Source organism: Lepeophtheirus salmonis, chromosome 14, assembly GCF_016086655.4.
Source record: "Lepeophtheirus salmonis chromosome 14, UVic_Lsal_1.4, whole genome shotgun sequence".
Classification (NCBI taxonomy): Eukaryota; Metazoa; Arthropoda; class Copepoda; order Siphonostomatoida; family Caligidae; genus Lepeophtheirus; species Lepeophtheirus salmonis.
In genome coordinates this window covers 5,526,921-5,551,069 of record NC_052144.2, presented here as the reverse complement: position 1 = coordinate 5,551,069, position 24,149 = coordinate 5,526,921, and the positions used below count along the sequence as shown (strand labels likewise).

The 24,149-nt window shown below is 30.3% G+C and overlaps 1 protein-coding gene across 1 annotated transcript; it reads right to left on the bottom strand.

Annotated features, from left to right (window-relative positions):
• Window positions 1-11,718: 11,718 nt before the first annotated feature.
• LOC121129384 (uncharacterized) lies at window positions 11,719-17,904 on the bottom strand. The gene is made up of 4 exons (XM_040725105.1): window positions 17,737-17,904; window positions 16,733-16,802; window positions 13,608-14,045; window positions 11,719-12,363 (listed from the first exon to the last, which is right to left on the bottom strand). The coding sequence occupies exons 2-4, from the start codon at window positions 16,799-16,801 to the stop codon at window positions 12,088-12,090; spliced, it is 783 nt and encodes a 260-aa protein (XP_040581039.1). The 5' UTR covers window position 16,802; window positions 17,737-17,904; the 3' UTR covers window positions 11,719-12,087.
• Between the last annotated feature and the right edge of the window lie 6,245 nt (window positions 17,905-24,149).

Sequence of the window (24,149 nt, the reverse complement as noted above, 5' to 3'; positions counted from 1 at the left end):
TTTTTAATATGACGTCTACTTTAGTTTTTGGAGGGCTACCGACCTGTGTTTTTGTACATTATTCATACCCACAAACTTTGCTCTATACTAGATATAATATACATAAAGTCGAATGATTTGTGATGAAAAAAATTAATACTAAAAATTAGAGAATGAAAAATGTTTGATGTGCGCGTTCTTTTTTTTTCTTCTTGTTCATTTTTATCATAGTTTGTCGCTGTGTTATCTTCTTCCTTTGAAGTAAGTATTTTTGCCTATTTTTCATATAAATTGATTTAAAAATACATATAAAACGAATTTCAATACAACTTTGATATTTTCCTTGCATTAATACCTTTCACTTTATAACAATAATTCATTTTCTCCCCCTTAAGTTATATAAGAGGTAGCTGATATTAAAAAAAGTTATAATTCTGGTGTACCATTTGTGTCGCTCTCACCTTCTCCTCGTACACTTTTCTGAGCTTAACAAGGGCGTACAATTTTAACTCCACAACAAATTATCGGGGTTACTCTCTGTCCTTTATGAATACACGAAAATGTTCAATTCAGTTTCGTGTCATAAAGATAAATTTGGACAAAGTTTGACTCTATCTAGATAAATAAGAATAGTGAAATTCTCAAGATCTCCGACCTTTATTTAATAATATAAGGAAATAAATAATTTTTATTTTGTTTTGTCCGACGCCAACTGCTAGCACGCACTGACTCTTGTACCTAAAGTTCGCAAATACATTATTGACATGCTCAAGATTTAACTTCTTGGCCTCTTTCAAGACCTTCACAGAGGGTTGAGACTTGGCAAAAACCTTAACCTCTTACTCCTCCAGAACGTAGAAGTCCATGAGGCTCATGTCTGGGGGAGCTGGGTTGCCGGGTATCAACGTGGTTGTTGTAGATATTTTCAAAGAAAAATTGGAACCAAAAGGTTTTTTGCATCTCAACCTCTCATATTTGTCAGTAAACTCGACTGCAATGCGCTCCTTATTCATCTTAATGAAGTCAAACCTTATCCGGACTTATCTGTTAAAACTTGTATATTTGTGATAGTTTGTCTGTTGTATGTAGTAGGAAATTAAGTTTACTTCTATGGATTTAAACAATAATGATAACAGCTTAGAACAAATGTGGATTTTGCTGTAAATTTAGTTCAATTTTATTTATCAATCTCAGCCAGACATTTCAAAATATTATGTTTTATCATCATGAAACAGTATAAAAACATTACAAGAAAATATCAAGTCTATGTGTTTAATACTTATTGTCAAATAACTGTTTTATATTTTATCACTCTGATGACATTTTGTTATATCTTATACCTCTAAATAAATAGTGTCGTAATCAATTTCTTAGCTGGTGTTTATATTCGTATAGTGTATGTATAAATATATAAAGTTTTTTATTTGTATATTAGTTTTGTGATAGTTAGATTGTTTTTGATTTTTAGTTTTGTAGAAAGGAAATTAATTTTTATGTATAATGTTGAATGATGTTTTTTATAAAAACACAATTTTCATTTATCAATTTATTTTTATATATATCCAGTATTTATAACCTTACTATTCAGAAGGAAAAAAAACACCACCTCAGGAAAATAAAATTTACTCGTCCGTTTGCTACTTCAAAATACGGATGATCTAAAAAAATTTGTCAAGAAGTATTTGTGTTCATTCGACATAATATGTATAAACAATTTACTATTTGAATTTTTGCTTGAAAAAAAACTTGTATATATTATTTAATATGATTTATTGAGCATTTCGATCTAACTCTATTATGACTGATAAATCACAAGCCGTTGTTCATATTTAATTAAGCAGCACATCAACTATTTCGTCTATTTTTAAATACAAATAATAAAACTATAACACTTCATGAAGGGATTATCTATTTATTTAATCGGATAAGAAAAAAAAATTGACAAGCTATAATCTCTGATTAAATACACTATGACACGTCATCTTATTCTCTTTATATGTTAAAGATAATATTAGGTTATCACACATTTTTTTTTCAACCAACATCAAATCGGTAGCTTATAAAGAGTTTTGATTGTCCAAAGAGGGTTATTAGCATTGATGCTTATTGGGATAAATTTGGGTATATTAAAAAAATACCAAAAATCAAGACGGTAATCCTGACAGTTTGAATAATGTTTTGGAGAGCAGCTACAAGACGCTTTCACAAAGGGGAAAAGGAAATAAACAAATACATAGAAAGAATGACTTCGATGTCCAACTAGGACTTACAATTATTACTCAGCACTAAATCGTCAAAGTTACTCTTAGATTTTTTTAGCACGCAAAAATGTTCAATCCAGTTTTGTATACATCAATTATATGTTGTATGTAGTAGACAAATAAGTTTAACCCTCAGAAATGCAACAACAACGACAAAAGAATTATGGATTATTTCAGAATATTATGCTCATTAATTTTATACTGAGCAAAATATTATACTATGAAATCCTTTAATGGCGTCATGCAAGATTTATTGACGATAGGAACATGAAGCAGTAGTTAATGAACCAATCAATCAGTTGTATTTTATGACACAAAAATGCCAAATAATACCTATAATATTGTATAAGAACTCTTTGTACGATTCACAATTTTGTTTTTCAGTATTTAGGACAGACATACTTCAGTCCTAAATTCATGTTTGTTGAATTTAAATGAATTAGTATTAAGAAGATATTTTTAGAATATATGTATATAATACTGTAGGAGGATAACGTTCATATTGGGGGCTACATAAGTGGAGATGAAGTAAAATAATTATTTTAAGTAGTAAGGCCTATTGAATTTGAAGGATTACAACTGCTTAGTTTCATGATTATATTGTTTTATCCTCATATTTGATGTACATTGCAGTCTCTACTAGCCACTATTATTCCAATATCAACATTATATATTATTTTCATGAAATCTGTATTTTAAAATTACATCAAAATTGCATTTTTTCATAAATTAGTTTTTTATCATCCCTCTTTAAGGGTTTCATTTGATAGTAAAACGCTTCCACAGCTCTGTGAGCTACGCTCCTGACTCAAGTTTAATATGTGTACAGAATCCAAGGTCATATTGGTTTACTCCCTGAGTGACAGGGAGTGAACATACAAACAGAGAAGCTCATTATTTCATAGGTTCGTTTAGATTTATGATGACTAGTATCATGTCCGAATGTAAAAAAAAATTCAATTTTAGGCAAGTAGCAAATCATTTATATTTGGAATTCTTTAATAAGATACATATTCAATAAATGAGTGATCATTATATATAAATTATAATAACATACATTTATGGTTCAAATCAGGGGTATTACTGGGTGGTCCATTGAAATCTGAATACAAAGTAGTTGAATAATTAATGGAGGGGGGGGGATTAATTAAAATTAATTGATATTTCGCTATATTAAAGCATAGGATATTAGTTACAAAACAAAAAACAAACCTGAGTTCTCTAGCTTTCGTATAAGTCGAGAAAATGATACTTGATCATACTTGAACATGATCAACGAATTTCTATTCGTTCTGTCCAAGCAATTGGGCGTCAACAAGACCACCTTGTACGTCTTTGGCAAGTCTAAAGCATTCGAGAAGAAGAAGGGCTCTGTCAAAAAGGCCAAACTACATCCAGATGAGTTAAAAAGCAGCCCAGGTCTATGAAGGCCCATACAAAAGATCTCGGGGTTTCACTGCAGACTGCCCAGATAACTATAAAAAAAGGGGTTGGAAAGAGCCTTGTAAGAGTGGAGATGCCACTTTTGACACCAGTAACAAAATAAATTAATTTCCTTTGTAGCAATACTCTTTTGAGTTCTTTTATGACACTTTTGGCTGCATGTCGAGATGAAGGCCTGCAGCATCTGTCATCTAAGCACCAATACCCTCAATGCTACTGTCACCCAGTACTTGGGCACCATGACAGATTACTATATATACAGCAGGTGGCATGCCTTTCGCTGCCACCTGGAAGCCGTAATTACCGTTAATGATTAAGAGAGCTCAGACACACATCTAATTATAGTTTCAATTTTGTTGAAATTATACAGTTAATTAATAAACTATATTTTGTGGAAGTTTATAATTCCAACTGTTTAAAGGACCACTCGGTACTTTATTATTTTACAATCTTTTTAGATTATATTTAGACAATGTGTACGGTATAACATTTCGTGAAGTGCCAAAGTAAAACAGTCAGTTTAGTAACTGACTAAAACTTTCAGAGATTTTATGAAATGTGTTGCTTTAACGTTTGCCTGTATCATATATAAACTGGTTAGGGATATGAAATCTTGGAAAATTTAAGGATAATATATATTAAAATTCATCTTTTTTAAATTAACTCAGGCATTAACTAATCTTTTAGTATTATATGTAGGGGTCCATAGTGAAGTCAATCACTCAAACCAATCACTTGCAGCTTCAACGAGAGCCTCCAACCTGTCCTTGAACCTGGCAAAGTTATTGATGAGAAAATCAATGCTTGTCCATGTTGGCCACTGCCTCGACAATGGAAGTCCCCAAGGAGTCAACACTGTTAAGTGCACTTTATGGGACTCTATCTCCAAGACGCCCAAACATAGTACTCCATGAGGTTCAGATCCGGAAAGCTAGGAGGTCCTTTTCCTTTAGGAAGTGTAGAGTGCGTTTTTGCTATCAAAACTATCACAAGTCTTCATTGCAAGTTTTCCCAACCTATCAGACTTCTTGAAAGCCTTGAAAATTTTGTAAACAGTTTATTTGGGGAGCTTTGTAAACTCAATAATCTCCTTGAACGTCCTCGTAAAAAAATAACATAAATAAACATTTTAGTTTATAATTATCCCTTTCCTAATAAACCTATGTAATCATTATACAAATATCACAAAGCAAAAATAACTAAATTATATCGGTAAAAATACATACCTTGGAAGACAAATGTAAGTATATAACAAAAGCTGAAATAATAGCAAATAAGAGTACAAAATAAGAAGCAATTCACCATTAAAAGTACCGACAGTCGACAATGTAACACTATTTCTTTAAGAAATATTTCCTCTTACAATCTATTTTAAAAAGTCAAATATTTTTCCGACATTGATGGGTAATACCTAATAGCATCAATAATATATTTATCATCAAAGAGAAGGCAGCATATTCTGCATTAGATGAGATGACAACAACTCGTATCTCCTCAGCACCTAAGTAGTCATAGTTTGTAATTTTGCTGGCAATAAGAGCTTTGTAATTCAATAACACTAATTCCAACGCCGTCGTTTTTCCTCAGGATCCCTTTCGATTCGAAAGTCCAAACAAAATCAGTGCTTATGTGAATTTTAATTTTAAGTCATTCCATCCCTTCACATTTAAGAGAATATATTGTTTTATAATTATAACACTGGAACAATCCACGAAAGAATGTATACAGAATAAATCCTTAAGTTATGAAAAATAAGAACAACCCAGATTTGAAACTGCGAATTACATTTTATGTCATCATAAATATAATGTAAGGATCTTCTTTCTTTTTAACCCAAGATTTGGGGAAATCTAAAATTTTTCACATATATCAGTAACATTATTCTTAAAATCCCTTAAATATATCATTTTCATACCATGGTCTAGCCAGAATGTGGTTCTAAGTAGTCATTTTAAGCGGAAGCAAAATTTACCCTTAACAAATAAGCCTTGTTAAAATAGAATAATGCAAAGCCATACTTTCTAAGTAGTTCTTACCCTCTTTATTGCTGAATAAATGTTTCTTTGCTACGTCTAGATGAATTACATCAATGGAGATGTTCAAATTAGACTTTGGTGTTCTACATCAAAAAACACAATGATAAACACCCCCTGAAAATTAGATTCGGCCTTCAGTCATGCTTTGTCTTTTTTATCTGTCTTCTTAACTAAAAGAGGCAGATTGTGTACCTTATATAAAACCAGGGAACTATGGCGTATTTTTTCTAATACAGTTTAGTCAGTTAAATCTGATGATCACACTTTTATAAACATTTTAAACTTGAGACTAGTGGATGACATATTGAATAATAAAGCTTCTGTACCACACTTCCCAGTATCCAAAAAAACTTCATAGAAAATCCTAAAAAATAAAAAGTTAAACTAACTTTATTCAACATTTCCCTGACCGCTTATTTTTGCCTGCTCTATATATAAAATCCTTTTATATTTATATTACCAAAAATCAATCTATTATTACCAAATGCCATACAAAGGTAGTTTGATAATGATGTCTTTTTCGACTTTACTATTCCTAAGCTTTATTTTTTTTTAATTAGTTTGTCATTGGATATAGTTACTAATTAAATCATTAAAAAGTTAAAAATAGCTAAAGATACATTTGTTATTTTTATGTTTTTGTAAAACAAAAAATAAATAGTTAACAGTTTAATAAAAAACAATGTATTCAATTATGTGAATACGTTCATTCACATCGATCCTTTTATGAAAAAAAAGGTTTAAACTATATCATTGCAAAAAACCTAAATAAAATTGACTCTGTATGAAACAATTTCACCTCGAGTTTCTCTTTTTTAGATAGTAAATATCTATAAAAAAAAGGTAATAACTTTAATAAAGCAAACATCTCAAACAGATGCTTATAATTTTAATATATCTATTTCATCATTTATTAGTGTTGAAACTCGGTTCAATTACTTATTATTGTTGTTTTTTTTCGGTCTCATGAGATTTTTTCTAGACCGATTTGGATCGAGATTTTCGTCCAGATTACAATTTTAGACCATAAACTTAAATTTCATCGTTTTCAAATCTGACTCGCTATTTTACATCTTAATAAATTAGGTACGATAATAAAATCCTGCACTTTGATCTATGTACTTTAAATTAACAAATAATAGCCATTGACCATTTTTTGAGACTTATTAAAAAACAAAAAGGCAGATATGTACAGTCATTGAAAGTATATCGTATCAATGTAGCCTCCATTGGTCTCAATAACAGCCTCTATTGAGGTCCTGAATTGCACGCAGGTACTGGATAATTTAGGCCCATCTTAATTCATGCAATCTAGGAAGATGGATCAGTCAATCAGTGACTTCTTGATGGTGTAATAACCTCTGTTCACCTTTTACTTAAGGTATCTCCAGACAAAGGAATCCGTGAGATTTACGTAGGTGGAGCAAGAGGCCCAATATCCTTGGACACAAACATCAGTATTACTAATACTAGATTGCTGGTCATCAAAATGATTTCAACAGTACACCTCTGATCTGCTTCTAAAAAACTAATAGGCTTAACATCTGTTGTTGAATCCATAGGAGTGTTTTGGTTACAAATTGGAAAGTTTTATTGTACAATTAACCACCACAAAATATTTTTCAATTTTTGTCATTGGGTATGACAAATAAATCAGGAAATCTTAATTTTTTTTCGGTTTCAATCTATGACCAATTTTTTCGCTTATCCTGTTTTATAAGTTGTACATTATACAAATATGAATTTTGTAACTTTAGTTGACGTTATTTTAGTTGGCTGTTTACAATTTTGAAACACACACTATGCCATAAACAATCTATCTATATAATCGCCTTAGAACGAATTTTAAATGCATTCAATCCAGACCAACTTTTTCTTTGGTACAGATCTTCAGCTAGCATTTCTTTCCGGGACAGAATTAGTTCGGTCACTAAAGCTAATAATTGTATCACATCGGTTTGGGATTTTCAGACCGGTCCCAAACACTGATATGTTTATACATAGGTGAATACAAAATGCTGTAGCTCAATCAACAAATGATTATACTGCATCTGTGAGTCCACACCCTGATGTATGTAAATAACTAATTGGATGAGTCTATTGGAACTAAAAATTATTTCTATATATAGATAATGGATTCATATCTTTGTTATCCAAACTACATGTGGAAACATTTTACATACATATGTGGCCATTCCATCCAAAAGCAAGCAATAATGATTGTTCTCAAAATTGACCGTGGATTACATTTTTTTCTTCTTCTACAAATAATTGTCAAGGGTATCCTTAGTATTGAAATAGTTTCCCAAGTATAAGAAATTTTTTATTTCCTAGACAAAATTTTAAAAAATTGGAATTTCTTAAAGGAATTGGCAGTTGTGTATCTATCCTCTAGAGAGAGTAATTGCAAAGACCTTTTCTTAAATTTTTTTACAAATTTTACAAGAAGATGGGCCTTGTATGCCAAATTTCAAAGACAAACATAATATACGAATAATTTTATTTGGTTCTGAGAATATTTTTTTATCATAGGGATTGGAAGATAAGGACATTCTGTACTTTGGAAGGAACCTTTATATGCCAAAAAGCCCAGATGACGATCCCCCTTTGTTTGTGAGGGTGGAAGAGATTCTGGTGAAGAGGAGAGGAAGGAAGATCGTGGGAGCAGAGGAGAGGGCAGTAATTGAAAGGAAGGCGATATTGGAAGGAATCATCAAAGATGAGGATCTTGAGGGTGAATTAAATGAAGAACAAGGGCTGAGAGATTTTTCCTGTTTAAAATATTTTATCATAATAAGACTGTCTCTTGTCTGTTATTTAGTTTGCACGGCACAGGACTGGAGGAGAAAGACGGAAAGGAAAAAATCTTATATATTTTTTAGTCTTTCAAAAGTGCTAAAGTCATAATTGACACAAACCTACATGCTCATATAAACTGCAAGACACTTTTATGCAATTATTTTATTGGAAACCCCCAAGGAGGAAAGGCTTTGCTCTTTTAAATGTGATGAAATCGAAACGCTACTTCATATTTATACGTCGTTTGAAATGACGAAAGACTTAAGGCATCTTGTATTTATGATCCTTGCAAAATTAAATTGAGGGAAAGGGCATGGACATTCCTTTTCAGACCTTTGAAAGGAGGAAGGGAGGCGGCCATAGCAAGAAACTTATTAGTTTTAATTAAAAGATCAATATTGATTAATAAAATGTTTGGATGCACGAGGCCTTTGGAGGCAATGATATGTCGCCTGGCCTTTTACCTCATATCGATTGGATATTTTAATGAAGGAATATGGTTCCTACTTGACAACTCAACTTTGCAAAGCTTCTTGAAAAACCAATAACTTGGTTCTAAGAATTCCAGAAGAAGCACAGAATCATCCCAATGAGGAAGTGTGAACGCCTTTTTTGTTGTTTAAAGCTATCTTATTTTTTATTAATTATTTGTTTTTTTTTTCTTTTGATATATTTAAATATTTTTTATAAAAATGGCTGAAACATTGGGATGAATTATTCGTAGTAACCCCTTCGAGACGTTGCAAATTGTAGTTAAACTTGCCAAAGTTGATATTCACAATAAAACAAGGAGCAATTTACAAGATGGGGGAATATAAGTCTTCTAAATCAAACAAACATTCTTAAATATAGCTATAAAAATTAAGTACCTTAACTCGTCTTATAAATTGAATTACAAATATAAAATTGACTCAAATATGTGAATGAAATATTGGACTGTATGAATTTATGATGTAAAAAAATTAAAAGGGAATTTTTTCCTTTTCTTGACTTTTGTTCAAGATTGTTTTTATGTTGATCCGCTACATTTGTACCTTTATTTGAAAGGCCATAAGGTCTACATTCTAAAAATAGCTGTTCCAGCTTAAATATAAAGTTTTGATTGGTCTTAATTTGAATTTTATTTGTATTCCAAAAATGTAATTACTTAAGTAATTGTAACACGATATGTTTTTCAAATTGTCTTTTTTTTATCAAGATGATGATGTAATACCTAAAACGTTACATATTAGGTCTCTAAATGTTGTTAATGATGTCGGAGAGAGATAAATTGTGCTTATACGTGAGTTGAGTGCCTTAATAACGAATGACAAATCACAGTTGCAAATTATTCTACGACTATTTGAAGACTACCTATTGACAATTGTATCCTAACTCAAAGAAAAAACTTAAAAAAATATATATTTGATTTTATTATATAAATATTTAATATCTAGTTAAATGAAAATATTTTTATAAATATAAAATGATTATGGAAATACAAATCAATTATTAATCGAAAAATAAACTTTAAGAATTACAAATAAACACTTTTAATATGTATGTCATTAAACCAATAAATCCAAGGCAATGTGCTAAATTGGGAAATTACTTATTAATAGTAAAAATATCTATTTACATTTTTTAATCCGACCTTGTTCTTGGCTTCAAATAGCCTGGAAGTTTTTATAAATATAAAATTAGCTTCTAATAAATTTTCATTATAATTTCATTTATAAGAAATAAATTTTTGATTTATTTTACAAAAAATTACTTATACCAGTATATGTAATTTTTCTCCGAATAATCATAAAAAGGTCAGCAAAATTTTTTGAATAATATAAGTAAAAAAATATGTATAAGCAAATTTTTGCATTTAACAGTGAAATCTTTTGGCTGTTATACTTTAACAAACACACAAATAACAAATGGCTACATTTCGTAAAAATACGATTCGCGTTCTTTTAAACAAGTAATACTCACTTATCAAAAAGAAATATATTCTATAGCAGTTTAAATTAACTGATTTTCCTAATTTTACTAACAATCTATAATGCTCAATATAATATTAAGACCAAATCAGATTTTTTTTTCTTTAAAAATGTAAAATTTCAAAAACTCTAGGCCCTTATCTTTTTTTTAAACATAAACTGATACAGAACAATAAATGGTATATTTGCTGTTTTTCTTCCTTTTCGTTAGCGATTTCATTTTTTTGTCTATTTTCTTACTAAATACACAATTATGTGCTCTAGAAATAACGGATTACGTTTATTGGCCTTTAAAAGTGACAAATTTAACTTTAATGCTATATTATGTAATACATAAAGTCATTTTGTTTTAAAAGGTACAACTTTTTCATGATAACAAAAAAAAGTTTACTGTCTATGAATTTTTTTACATCTTATGCAGAAACCTTTTCCGAAAAAAAGAGAAAAGTCGGTTAGAAGTGGAGAAGAAATTCATTTTTATGAAATAATTTATATTTACAATTAGCAACTTTTGATATGCCTGAATCGGTAGTACTTTTAAATTATTAAATAATAACTAATATATATCCTTCTTGTTAAAACGTACTTATATTATTTTGAGGATAGACAAATCAGATATAAAAGCCAATTTATTTAGGTCCATAGTCTATACACATCTTTGAAATATCAGTGGCGCCGAATCCCTTACAATCTTTATAATCACCTTTCGAGCATCTTTATCTGTGGATGGTAATAGGGCGGCACAATTCATCAAAACTCTAAGTAGATTCTCAGGTCTTTACAATTTTAGTATATAGTTTTATTTTGATGATGATAAATTGTGACTCCATTCTGAGTCCTTTGTTCGGCTCAAATCCATTGTAACCCCATAAAATGAGGTTTCGTTCTTTCTTTTTATCATAAATTAAGTATATTTTGTTTTGTTGTTGTCGTAAGAGACACTAAGGAATGAGGCAATAAGCTGGCTTAAATAGACATGAATAGAAAAACATGTACTTCCAATATGTTCACACATTTACAGACCTTCGATCAGAAACTGACAAGGGAAGGTGGCAAATGGTATGTGAATAAAAACTCTTATGTTATAATACAATAATCTCATCCCTAACTATGAACACAGCGCCATTATAAAATTTTAAAACAATTCGAATTATGGATGATAATTCCTTATATACTCTTTTTATCAAATAGTTTTTTAACATTTTACTTGACTTTATTAAATATTTCAAGTACGGATTTACGATTTATTTAATCAAATAAAACTTATCAATCAATATCACAAATCAATTACAAATAAAGTAATGCAAAGTTAAAGGAGGAAATGTTTTCATTTCCATGCGTAGGGTGTAGGCATAAATTATTATTTTAAAAGGGTATAGTACTGCTTAGGCATCAATAGCATAGATAAAAATATATATTGTATAATTCTTTGACTCAAGACACAAAAATAATCTCTTCAGAGGGTTGAAATTGTAGCTAAATATTAAATTAACGAGGATAATTATCGAATAATGAACATGCCGTATACTCCTCATACACAAGAGTTCCGGTACTAAAAATATGTTTTAAACAATATGGCATCAATTAAATGAATACATTTTAATAATGGTTATAACCATCATAAGAATAGGAGGGCGATGAGTACTCCGAGGAATATTGGGAGGATGAGTCTGCGTAGTAATTATGAGCCGGGGCGTATGTATTTGTGTGATAAGATTTATAAGGAACTGTTGAAATGGATTCATAACCTTTGCCAGCTGAAGAGCATTTCACTGCAGATGTGTGATCGCATGTTCCAAGATACTCGTTGAATATAGTTCCAGTGGGGCACGTAAATGAGTCCTGTTTACCATTGGCGTGACAAAAATGATAGGTCTGAAAGAACAAAATTATTAATATTTATATATCGTTTAGAACTAGTCTTCTATCAGTTCTTAGTTAGAACAAAGAACTGCGGTAGAGTCCAGTCTCTCTTTTTGATACTTAACCCCTTAGCAGACTCTACTCAAGATTTCTTATTTATAGTTTCTACCTTTTTTTATATGGCAGATGCGATATCTCGTCTTAAAAGGAAAGATTAGGTAAAGTAACAAATGAATAGTTTCAGCGAGCCTAGACTGAGATTCGAGTTCTCAAAAAGATAAATAGTTGTTACAGATTGAATTGAAAATAATTTGTCCTTAATATGTCAAGTTGACAAACTACTTTACGCCGGGACTAGGAAGCGGAGGGGAGTTGTGAAACTCAGAGACTTCAGGGACTCTTTGATGGATTTGAATCCATCATCATGATGCCCTCGATGGAGATGAATGAAAGGTATTCAGGGATTGTTTTAAAGATGTAGTCTTACTAGAGTATCAATCTGTTTATTTATCCAAGATCTATGGGCCTTCGAAATTGCAATGGTTCTTCTATGACGCAGATTTACTACCCCCCCCCCCTCTCCAAAAATTCAAATATCGACAGCTGATATGCGGTCTCTCATGAATCAGAGCTACCATATTCCCTTCATATTATAGCAGGTGGGTTTATTTTAGAAAAACAAATGTTATTTTTTAAAATTTGTTTTCCAACAAAATTGACACATATTTGAAAAATAAATCAATACGTTAAGTGGAAGAATAAAATCAAATCGATTCTTTGTAAGGCTTGTGAGGTAGTAAAATAAAACCCATAAGAAATTATTTTTTCAATTATGATTATATCATCGGAAAATAAAACAGTGCCTACATCCCGGCGGGACTATGATTTCCGACAATCGGCCTTCCAGAGCGCGGTACATCTTTTTCCAAAACAGAGTCAACAAAACTAAAAATGTGCATGATTAGCTGTTACAATATCAGGCCCATAAACACTATTCACTTTTTCGGCCGCCTAGAATGTATTTTTTCTCATTAGAAGAAAAAATGTTAAGTATGTCAAGTGAAGTGCAATACTCTTCATACATAACTCATATATCTTATTTGGCTTAGTTAACATTCTACATTTTTTAGGAATATTCCAAGAACCGACAGGTAAGTAACAGTCCCAAGAACCAACAGTCCTAAGGACTGGACCGAATAAATAAGGATCGACACAACATTTGTAAGCCATTATATAATAAATACACCACAACTTACTGTACAGCCTGTTTCTGTATCCGCATAGTGACGATCAGAATGGGGCACTGATCTGCAGTCAAAGGATGTATACACCTCGTGAATTGTAATTGGCACGGGTTGAATCTCCTTTACTTCATTTGGGCGTTCTTTGAGTAGAACAGGGCCCTTTGGCTTTGGAGGCTCATAAACATATTCTTCTTCTTCTTCGTAATATCCTGCTGGAGAAAAAAATCCAGGATTTGAAAATTCAGAGGCGGAAACAGATCCAAATGGAGTTGATCCTCCTGCCTTATCTGAAAGAATGGTATTTTTGAGCCTTTCAGACATGAATTTACCACGCGTGTCACGAAGGCCCATGGCATCAAGTTTGTTTAGTTCTAACCGGTTGATATTAGATTCAGGAACTTTTCCACCATCCTTTGGATCCACATTATCACGGAACAATTCACGTTTTCTCTAGCATAAGTAGTAATAAAATATTATTAGATTTACATTGACAATTGTGTTAAGTGAATGCACAAAAGTGCGGAATGTATAATTAACGGTTTTTGCAATGTTTGTATAGCCTTCATTAAACTGATTCCATCACTGAATTGTATTGATAATTCCCACACTTTCAACTATTTTTTTTTGGAAAAAAGATGGAATGGCTAAAAAAAAATGACTAAGAGGAAGCTGACTAATTCTACACAAACAAACATAAAAGTGAACTTGACCTCTTTTGTGTGTATGTGTTGTTGTTTTTTTTTTGTTTGTTTTTTTCAACTCTGGGAAAATCACTAAAGCAATTAAATCATTCAAATAATTACATGTAAAAAAAAAAAAAAAAATGAAAGGTCATGGCTGAATCTTCAAACATTCCTTAAACTGAATAAACGTCTAGTATAGAAACAAAAATAACTTTTTTTTCTTCCTCATTATACCAAGTTGTTGTAGACTACATTCCCTTCAAAAATCCAAATTAATTCTAATATAAGTCAGATAACGCCAATATCAGTCATGACCTATTTTTTTTTTTTTTTGCAGCAGGGTCTATACAAATCTTGTATGAATTGAACACCTTAGAATATTTAGCATATGGAAAATATGTAAAACTATCATATTTTTGATCAACTCATTACAAACAACCTATAAAAAAAAGTCATTTGATCAAATAAAGACACAGCACAAAAAATTTTAATTTGAAATTTTTTCAAAAAAACTAACCTCCTCCCCCCAAAGAACGCATTTGATAAAAGATATGTGACCATATTGTGGGTTGCAGCCCACCTATTGACCAACATTTATCTAACACATTGTAACCATTTTTTATATGTTTTTTTTTCTATTTTGATATATGCTATATAAGTGGAGGAATCACTAAAGGCTCCCCGATATTCCTGTAGGTAGAAAATTTGAATCTAAAACTACCAAATAAGCAACTACCATTTTTTTTCGTGGGGCTCCAAAATATAAAAAACTGACAAGCAACAATAATATAGTAATATATTTATATCCATACGTCCACAGGGAATGGGTTGGAGACTCAGTAGCCCTTCCTTAGAATTAAGGAATTTTGCTTTTTACAAAATAAAAAGTTCATAGCTGATTTATTTTCCAATCATTTTTATTTTTGTGAATACCTGTGAAGTTTTGAACTTTTTTCCCAAAAAAATTCAATTTTTGAGAATAAGAGTTGACTTTTGCAACTTTTTTTTTCAAATTTTAATATTTGATTTTGATTTTTTGCAAAATATTTAATTTTTGAATTTTTTTTTTCAAAAAATTCAAAAACCATGCCCTTTCCCAAATATAATTTTGATAAACAAAATTTTTAGGATAAAACATTCTAAAAACCAAGCCCAATCCCAATGTATAATTTTGCAGACGCCCCTTATCCATGACATTTAAATGCCTAATATATATATATTTTAATCATTTTTATCAAATAAAGGAAGTTTTTCTCTGTTTTAGCCAAATGTTCATGCATTGGCTTTACAGGAAATTAATTCATATAAAAATCAAATAAAAAATACTCTATCATGAATATACACGTGACATATAATCGTTGTATTCCTACGTTACTTGTTTTTTTTAATCTTTTTCTAATAAAATTGAATAGAATATAGGACTACATTCCTGAAAAACATGACATTTTAAAAACATACGTCTAAAACAACCATTATTTTGCAAATGTTTTTTTTTTTTTTTTTAAATCCTTTAGTATGGTTCGAAAACAACGGCTGGATAAAAAATCAATATATTATGGTTGAAGAGGATCAGAAAAAACTAATAAAAAAAAACTCTTGACATATTTTGAATCTATGATAATTCAATTACCTTAAACTCGGAAATAAACTTTATCTTAGTAGTCCCATTTGTCTCAAGGTTAACATGACCTTCCTACCTAATTTGTTGCCTTAAGGCGTTTCCCATTTTTTTGCTAAAACTATTCCTCATATGATGAGGCATGATATATTCTAATATTTTTGGGAAATAATAGAGTCATTATCATATATGTATCTATAACTTAGTTGATGAAAGATGCTGCCCCAGGGAACTGATAAACTACACCAATTGTATTGTTGTTACAAAGGCGCTTAAGTGTGTGGAAACAAACAAAATGGATAAGTAATTATTATGTATAACTATCATATTTAAAAATTTGCAAACTCTGTTTGTATAAAAAACAAATAGGTAAATCAGTTGATGAGCAAGGCTTTTAAAAATAAACTTTGAATCATGAAATTATCTTCCTTATAAAGAATGCCTTCTTAGTATTTTTGTAAAGTATCCAGAAGAGTGTCACAATATAAAGGGAGTTAAATTGCTGATATCATTGTATATAGAATTGATTATCAAATAAAATAACTATTTGATTTAATTTTGACACAAAACAATTTCACAATAGTTATAATCATTTATAAATAATTGTTGATGGGCTAGTGTTCATACTCATAGTGAAAAAAGAAATTTACATATGTAACAAAAAATATACTTTATATTCCAGGATGCAACATAACGATGTTTTTTTTTTTTAGATGAACAAGCATGCACATTATATATCGAAAAAATAAACTGCCCTTCCGTAGTTTTTAAGTACAAACATATATAAGTGTGTTCTATTTTTGAAAGTAGTTATTTATTTAAATACTATTACTTACACGAATATTCGCTGAGTCTGTGTTCCATAATAAGGAGGAAACAAGGAATAATGTGGATAAACGAATCATTCTGAAAATATATCAAGATTTGGTTGTGTTAAGACAAAAAATATAATATTCTTTATAATTCAATATTTGTAAGTTCATAAATATATGTTATTTAAATACAGGATTGGGTAGCAACACGTGGACTGTTAATTAATGTTAATTTTATCATTAATATAGGAAGGTTTAGAGATATTTTTTTTTATTCTGGTTCAACGGTTTATTGTGCATAAACAAATTATAATAAAAATTTCGTCATTTCGTTATCATGAGTAAACAAAATGTCAAAGTTCAGTGCATATCAGATCTCGTAAATGTTGAAGTTAAGGTGACGATGATTATGGGCATACTTCAGGAGTCTGGTTTTCAAGAAAACCAAGGTGAAGAATGATGGAGAAGACCCTTACAGGAAAACAGGAAGTAAAGGACACAATTTAAAGAGGGATTTGGAGTTCCCGGAGAAGAACATCAAGAAGGACCGAACTAAATCGATGAATTTAATCGCCAACAACTTCTCTTGGGTTGCTGTGACTATCAGGACGACTTGGAATTATCTTCATTTATTTTTATTGAATTAATAGACTATTGAATTGTTTCTAAAGCAACATTTCGAGTCAACGTTTAGCTGTCTAATCCTGTATATAAATATATAAAGGGCGCAGTTAGGACTTTTAAACTAGAGGGTACTCAAAGGTGTTACTAAATAAATTATGCAAAATATGTAGGAGCATATTTCCCTTTCTTTTAGTTCCCAAACGACGCCCATAATACTTAAATATGTCTTGGAAAAATGATCTATATAAATTATGAAGACTTAGATCATTTTTTGAGAAAAATCTTTTTAGTCAGTAATGGTATAAAAACATTTATGACACTACTAATTCACAAAAAATAAAGGTAGTCTTATGATTAGTTACACTTAATTATGAAGCAATATATTTGTATAAAAGATGACTTACTTAATTATTCACAGGCTTGGAATATAAATATAGATATGTCCGTTTCTAACGCCTGATAATATTTTCTTTTCTTTCTTCAAAGATATAACTAATAAAGTATAATAAATTGATATGTCTCTAGATTCAGTAATTTATGATCCTTTCGAAAATACAGATCTTAAAACACTAAGCAATATAATGTTCTTAAAAATTAACGTACGCATACAGGAGGAATAGACAAACGCCCTTGAAGTACCATATGTGCGTCACATGTACGCCTTTTTTTTCTAAACTGTTAATGTAATAAACATATATTCTTTGGATTAAATGCCCTTTTTGCCAATTAAATGATAATATCTTTCAATAGTCAGGGGATTTGTAATGTGTTTTCCAATAGTTGTACAAACAACCCATTACACAAAATATAATTAATTATTTATAGTGTAAATTAATTGTAATAATTGTAAAAAAATATAAAGTGATTTATATTTTTTAACTCCGATTTACAAATACAAGTATCTACATAAGGAAAAATTATCAAAGGAGCTAAAAAACTCTTGATTAATAGCACATTGTTATCTTAATTGTGTTTCACAACGTTTCTTTGAAAAAGTTAAAGAAAAAAGGCCAAAAATAAGTTGTATTTAGATATTTATGAACCAATTTTTTCAATCTATGGAGTTATTGTTTAATAATTGTTCACAGATTACAATAGATGGATCTAACTCAACCAATCAACGTTAAGAGTACTGATTAGGAAAGAATAAGCATAAATATCGACAGCTGTTAGTGTACATTTTTGTGAGGGGGTAACGCCGTGATAAAGCTTCAACAATTAAGCAAAAACAAATTACATCGAGCATAACCTCGATAATAATACTTAATCATTTTTCGGATAAATGAAATCAATGTCATGCAATGATCTCGTAGTTTTTATATATAACCTTGATCTACTGTTTGATCATGCCCTTGGTCAGCAACAGCTCCTTTCCACAGACAACATAACACAAACTCCACCCAACTTTAACGCTTGATAGGATTTGATTTCCAATTACTAACTTTCTGTCTTAATGTGTTTCTCAGAATCCATTTAAGTTATCTCAAGACATTTATACCTGTAAAAAGTCAGCAGTAAAGCAAGCTAGATTGTTTAACTTTTTTTAATTGAGTGTAGACTATATGTGTGTTCTTTGAAGAATGTAATTGTTCATTTCTACCAACAAATTATTTTGATTAAACCATTGAAAACGCCAGAAATTGCATAAAAAGTAAAAAAAAGTGATCCTCACAATAAAAATAAAAAAAAGAAATTGATGGACTTTATTATAATGGTGCCATTTCAAGACCAATATAAGTTTTTTCAATCAAATAAAGGTTTTAAAATATAGGGAACATTCTTGGGTATCTTAATTACCCTACAAATTTTTAAACAAAGCATATGGTTGACTCTAATAGATTTTGAAAATATTGTAGAGTATTTTTTAAATACGTGAAGTTGATAGGAGGTAATAGATTTCCAGTCAAGCAAAATTTCAGGACTCACGTCCTCATTTTCATTGCAAAATAGACATAACGGGTTAAAGCTAATATGATATTAACCATTTATGAAAATCTGGTGTATTTTTTATCTGGCCCCTTTTTTTGGAGTTGGTAATCTGAAAAATGAATTTTCTTTTCCTTAGCAGTAGTCATTATTATTTACTTCATGTGTAGTGAACATCATTTCTCTAATAGATTCAATTATATTCCAACCTGTTTGAACATTCTTGCTGTTCATTAAAGACGGAGCGTAACCCTGAGGATTTGTTGTAGAGCTATAATTGTAAGTCCTTCTCGGACTCAACGTAGAATTGGGGATCGACATCGGAGTAATTCTAGCAAAAGGTCCTTGTTCATATCCTTTTCTACTGTTTTTTTTGTCACACTGATTGCGTCATAAGCATGATTTTTTTCTCCCCTCCAAAACATTCTTCAAATTGTCAGCGTTACCACATTGATTTTCGGTTTCTTTCTTCTTTTTTTTTTTTGGCATGCCCACTCTACACTGGATTTTCATCATTGATGATCTCAACTCATCTTAACGAATAGAGGGATATGTAACATATGGGCTGAAAAGTCCCCGCCGTAACAATCTAAACACTTTTCCCCCGTTCAAAATTGGGTCTTTATGTTATTATTAAATAACTATTATTATTTGTTTAATAGAGCAGAGTCCCCAAAACCCTGTTCAAGCCATTGCTTTGCTTAAAGTGTATTTTTTCCGTCCAGAAGCATTGTAAAATTATAACACAAAATTGTTTTTGATCCATTGTTTTGGAGATAAGAAATGTAACATCATAATTACTTATCACAATAATTCACAAGCTAAAGTACAGATTGTCATTAAATTTTAAAGGTATTTTGAAGGTTGGTGCTAACTGAAAATAAGGCGAATAAAAAAAATAAAAAATAGCTCCATCTATGTGTGAAGCCCGGGTCTTTTCCTCCCATGTACTAGATAGTCAGCTGCCAATGAGATCATTATAATTACGAATTTCTAAGTCCAGACCTTATAGCCGTAGAAGTTCCAATATTATTTTATTTAAATTCTTAAAGGAACCAGACCTTTCACAAATTTTTCTTCCATATATGTCAAACTATTTAGGTTTACAGATACAAAATATGTATGGACGGAGATGGCAAACAGTCTACAAATGTATGAAGAGTGTTTTTAGAAGAATTTTTCATTGTCCTTGCAGGGCCTAATATATTGAAATTAATCTGTGCTGATTATATATTTCCAAGAATCAATTATACTCATATTGAACGTGATATATTTCCATTATTTGATTACAATGACATCTTTATCAAAGAAAGAAATGTGTTAATGAATTTATCGTTTACATTTCTTAGATGATCATCAAATGGCGCAATCCAATACGTTGCAAAAAAATCTTGTGACCTAAAGATCATTTATACGCATTTAACTAGAATATTGTATGTTAATTCAGATGGGTCGTTTTTGAGGAGATTATATCAACGTTTTTGAATGTAACTCGAGTGTGAGAATTTTAGAGCTTGACAATACACATATATGATGGAAAAAATTATTTACTTTTAACTGAGATAACTTTAGTTTAATACAGTGTGCAAGGGAAATTTATTCATGTTTTCTCTATGTGAAATTATTTTATTTTATTTTTTGGGTGTATGTTTATTAGATAATAGGTATTTTAAACAGATTTGTGTTAAATTGTCCTGTTTTCTATTTAGCCTTTTTTCCATTTGCATAAAGACCTTTTTTGATAGGGGAAATCAAAAATCGTAATTTGATAAAGTTACTGGACATTCAGGCAATTTAAAAAAAAAGGAATTTTGGATTCAAAATAAATTTATATTTTTGAAATTCTACTATAGCAAAATCATCAACTGTGACCATTTCTAATAAAATATATTTAAAAATTATTTCAATTCATTGTCTGTAAAAAGTGTAAAATAAGGTTAATTATTATAAAAATATCCTGCTGATTAAAAATTAAACTACAATAATTGGTCCCACTGAATATAATAGGAAGAACCTTAGCAGAAAATGCAACGGACAATAACAAAAGTCTTCTGAGTTGCTGAGAAATAAATATAAAGAGGTGACAAGGATTTTTAATTTAAGATATATTTTGATCTTGAGAAGTTTAATTTGGGGGGTTCACAGGATTATAATTTGGGGGGGGGGAGGGAAGGCTTGGCCTGTGGTTTTTTTCTTTCTAATACAATCCAGAAATTTAAACTTTTTGGAAAAAAATTTCAAAAATTAAATTTTTCGGAAAAAAATTTCAAATACTAAATTTTCATGGCTATTCTTAAAAAATTAATCCATTAATGTGAAAAAAATGCAATATTTTATGCAATATTTAACAGAAAATAGAAATTGAATTAGTGAACTTATTTTTTTCTTTAAATGTGTACCACTTCACTTTTATAGGTAAAACATAAGTCAAGTTACTCCAAGATATAAAATTTCTGACCATTACAACAGTAGGAAAAATATTTAACAAACCCAAAAATACAAGGATCGTTTGAAAAGTCTCTGCAGATGCATAGACATTGCACTACTAGCACGTATCGAGGTTATATCTCTTTGAAGAACACACACCAACTTTAATCCAAGATCGGTTCATTTTTTCCTTTTTTGCATTCGTTTGAATCCAGGAAGTGGAACAGTGTTTCTTGGCGCAGATTCCCCCTTGATAACCCTTTATTTAAATTGTTTTTTGTTTCAGGAGTTATAGTGATTTATCCATGTTTCATCCACAGTGATCAAACGACGCTTAAAGACCTGTGTATTCTTATGAAACAAATGCAAAGGGGTCATTACAACACTTAACACGATTTAATTTTTGGCCAAGCATGAAAAATCGCGATACCCATATTGCAGATAGCAGATATTGATCGAAGATGCAGAGTCCTTTTAATGTTTATCAAGATTCGTTTTAGTCCCCTGAGGCCTTTTGCCTTTGATAAAGTAATGTTTAATCAACACATGAAATTATTTTTTGTCCCTTTTTTGAAAATCCCTCCATTTCCTCGATTCAAACGAATGCCAAACAAAAAGAAATAGACTCACCTGGCTGAAGGATGGTGTGTGTTAATTCAACAGATGCTATTAACTAAACATTACCACGATACGCCACAGCAGTGCAATTTCTCGGACTTTACAAGGACTTTTCAAACGACCCTAGTAGGTCACTATTATTTAAAGAAATATATTATATTTATAGTATAAATAACTTGTGATTTGCTGAATTCGCATCATGTTTGTAAAAACAACCAAAAAAAAAACCAAAAAAAAAACAGCCCAAATGTTATTTAATTTCAACCATTTTAATTTGGCTTTTTTATTTATTTAAGTACTTCCCACACTCAGAGACTTCGAGACTTGTTAGCAGCAATGATTTAAAGGAACCATATGCATCCAAATATTGCCAAGAGCCCTATGTATGTGTTGTGTATAACTACATATGTATACATTATGTACATAAAGGTATGCATGAATATATATTTAGCCACACCCATGACATTCTTTAAAAAAAGAGTTTTGAGTAGACTTCTTTAATTAAAGTTGACAAAACTATTCAACATTTAACAAAATAACCTTCACTTTTCCTGATATGTTTATTTATGTACATACATCTAATGATTAGTAAATATGATTTAAAAAAATAACAATAGTCCAAGTGGACTATTAGCATCTTGAGTTTTATAACTATTATTTAATTCTTTTTCGATGGTGGTGAACAATATAAAGGTGATGTTCAAATTTGGACTGAATAGTACATTGCTAAAGTTGTAAAAAATATGAACTTAGACGTGCAATATGTACTTGCAATCAGAATAGTTTTCTTATTTTTCAAATGCTGCTATCATATCAATTAATTCTGGAAGAGGGAGTACTTAAGTCTTATGTACGTCTCTTCATCAATGACAGAGAGTAAACTGATGATTTGTTGTAGAGTTAAAAAGGTAAGTCCTTGTTGGACTAGGACTAGAATTGAGGATTAACATCGAAGTAATTCTTGCCTATACCCTTGATATATAACACAAGTGCTTAAAAGTCTCGTGCTTCACAGATAGATAGCGCGGTTATTTTTCTATTCATCTTATTTTCAGTAACAACCTTCAAAAGACAGCTGTCAAAATTTCATAACAATCTGCTCTTTAGTTTTGGAGTTATTGTGCTGTGTGTGACGATACTTTTGTTATTTGAAAAATAATTTCGTGCTTTAATTTTACAATGCTTCTTGATGGGAGAAATACCGTTTTTGCTAAGCAATGGATTGAAAAGTGTTATGGGGAATCCTCTTCATAAAGCGAACAAAAAAAAAATTAACAATAATTTTAAAAGTAGTCAATTTTCAACAAAAAAAACACGGCGTTTTCTTTGTTAAGTCCGGGATCTTTCAGCCCATGTGTTACAGAGTAGAATTTATGTTTATTGCTAGTTCTCATAGCCTTACCCAACGGATTTAATAAAACGACATGACAGCTACACTGCTCTCCTCTCAAACATTCTTCAATATTCAGAGGGACCACATTATCAATATGTTACAATTATGTCAAGTATAATATACACCATAAAAACACTCTTTCATATATTAAGACAAAGAATTCCAAAATGTCACTTCTAACACTTATTCTCCAGGCCTACGATATTATATCTACAGATATGAGTAATTCAAAATATTGATTAGCTTCAATATATTTAAATACTTCTTAAATTAGGTAAGCCACCAATTTAGATTTTCTACGTTATCCGTCTCTTCTAATACTTGTAATCTGAAGTTTTAATATATATATCTTGGTATCTCTTCAAATATGATATATGAATGTTTTGCATCAATTTCAGTTTTTTGAAACTTTCCATTACGAATATGCCATAATGATATTATTTAGAGTAGATT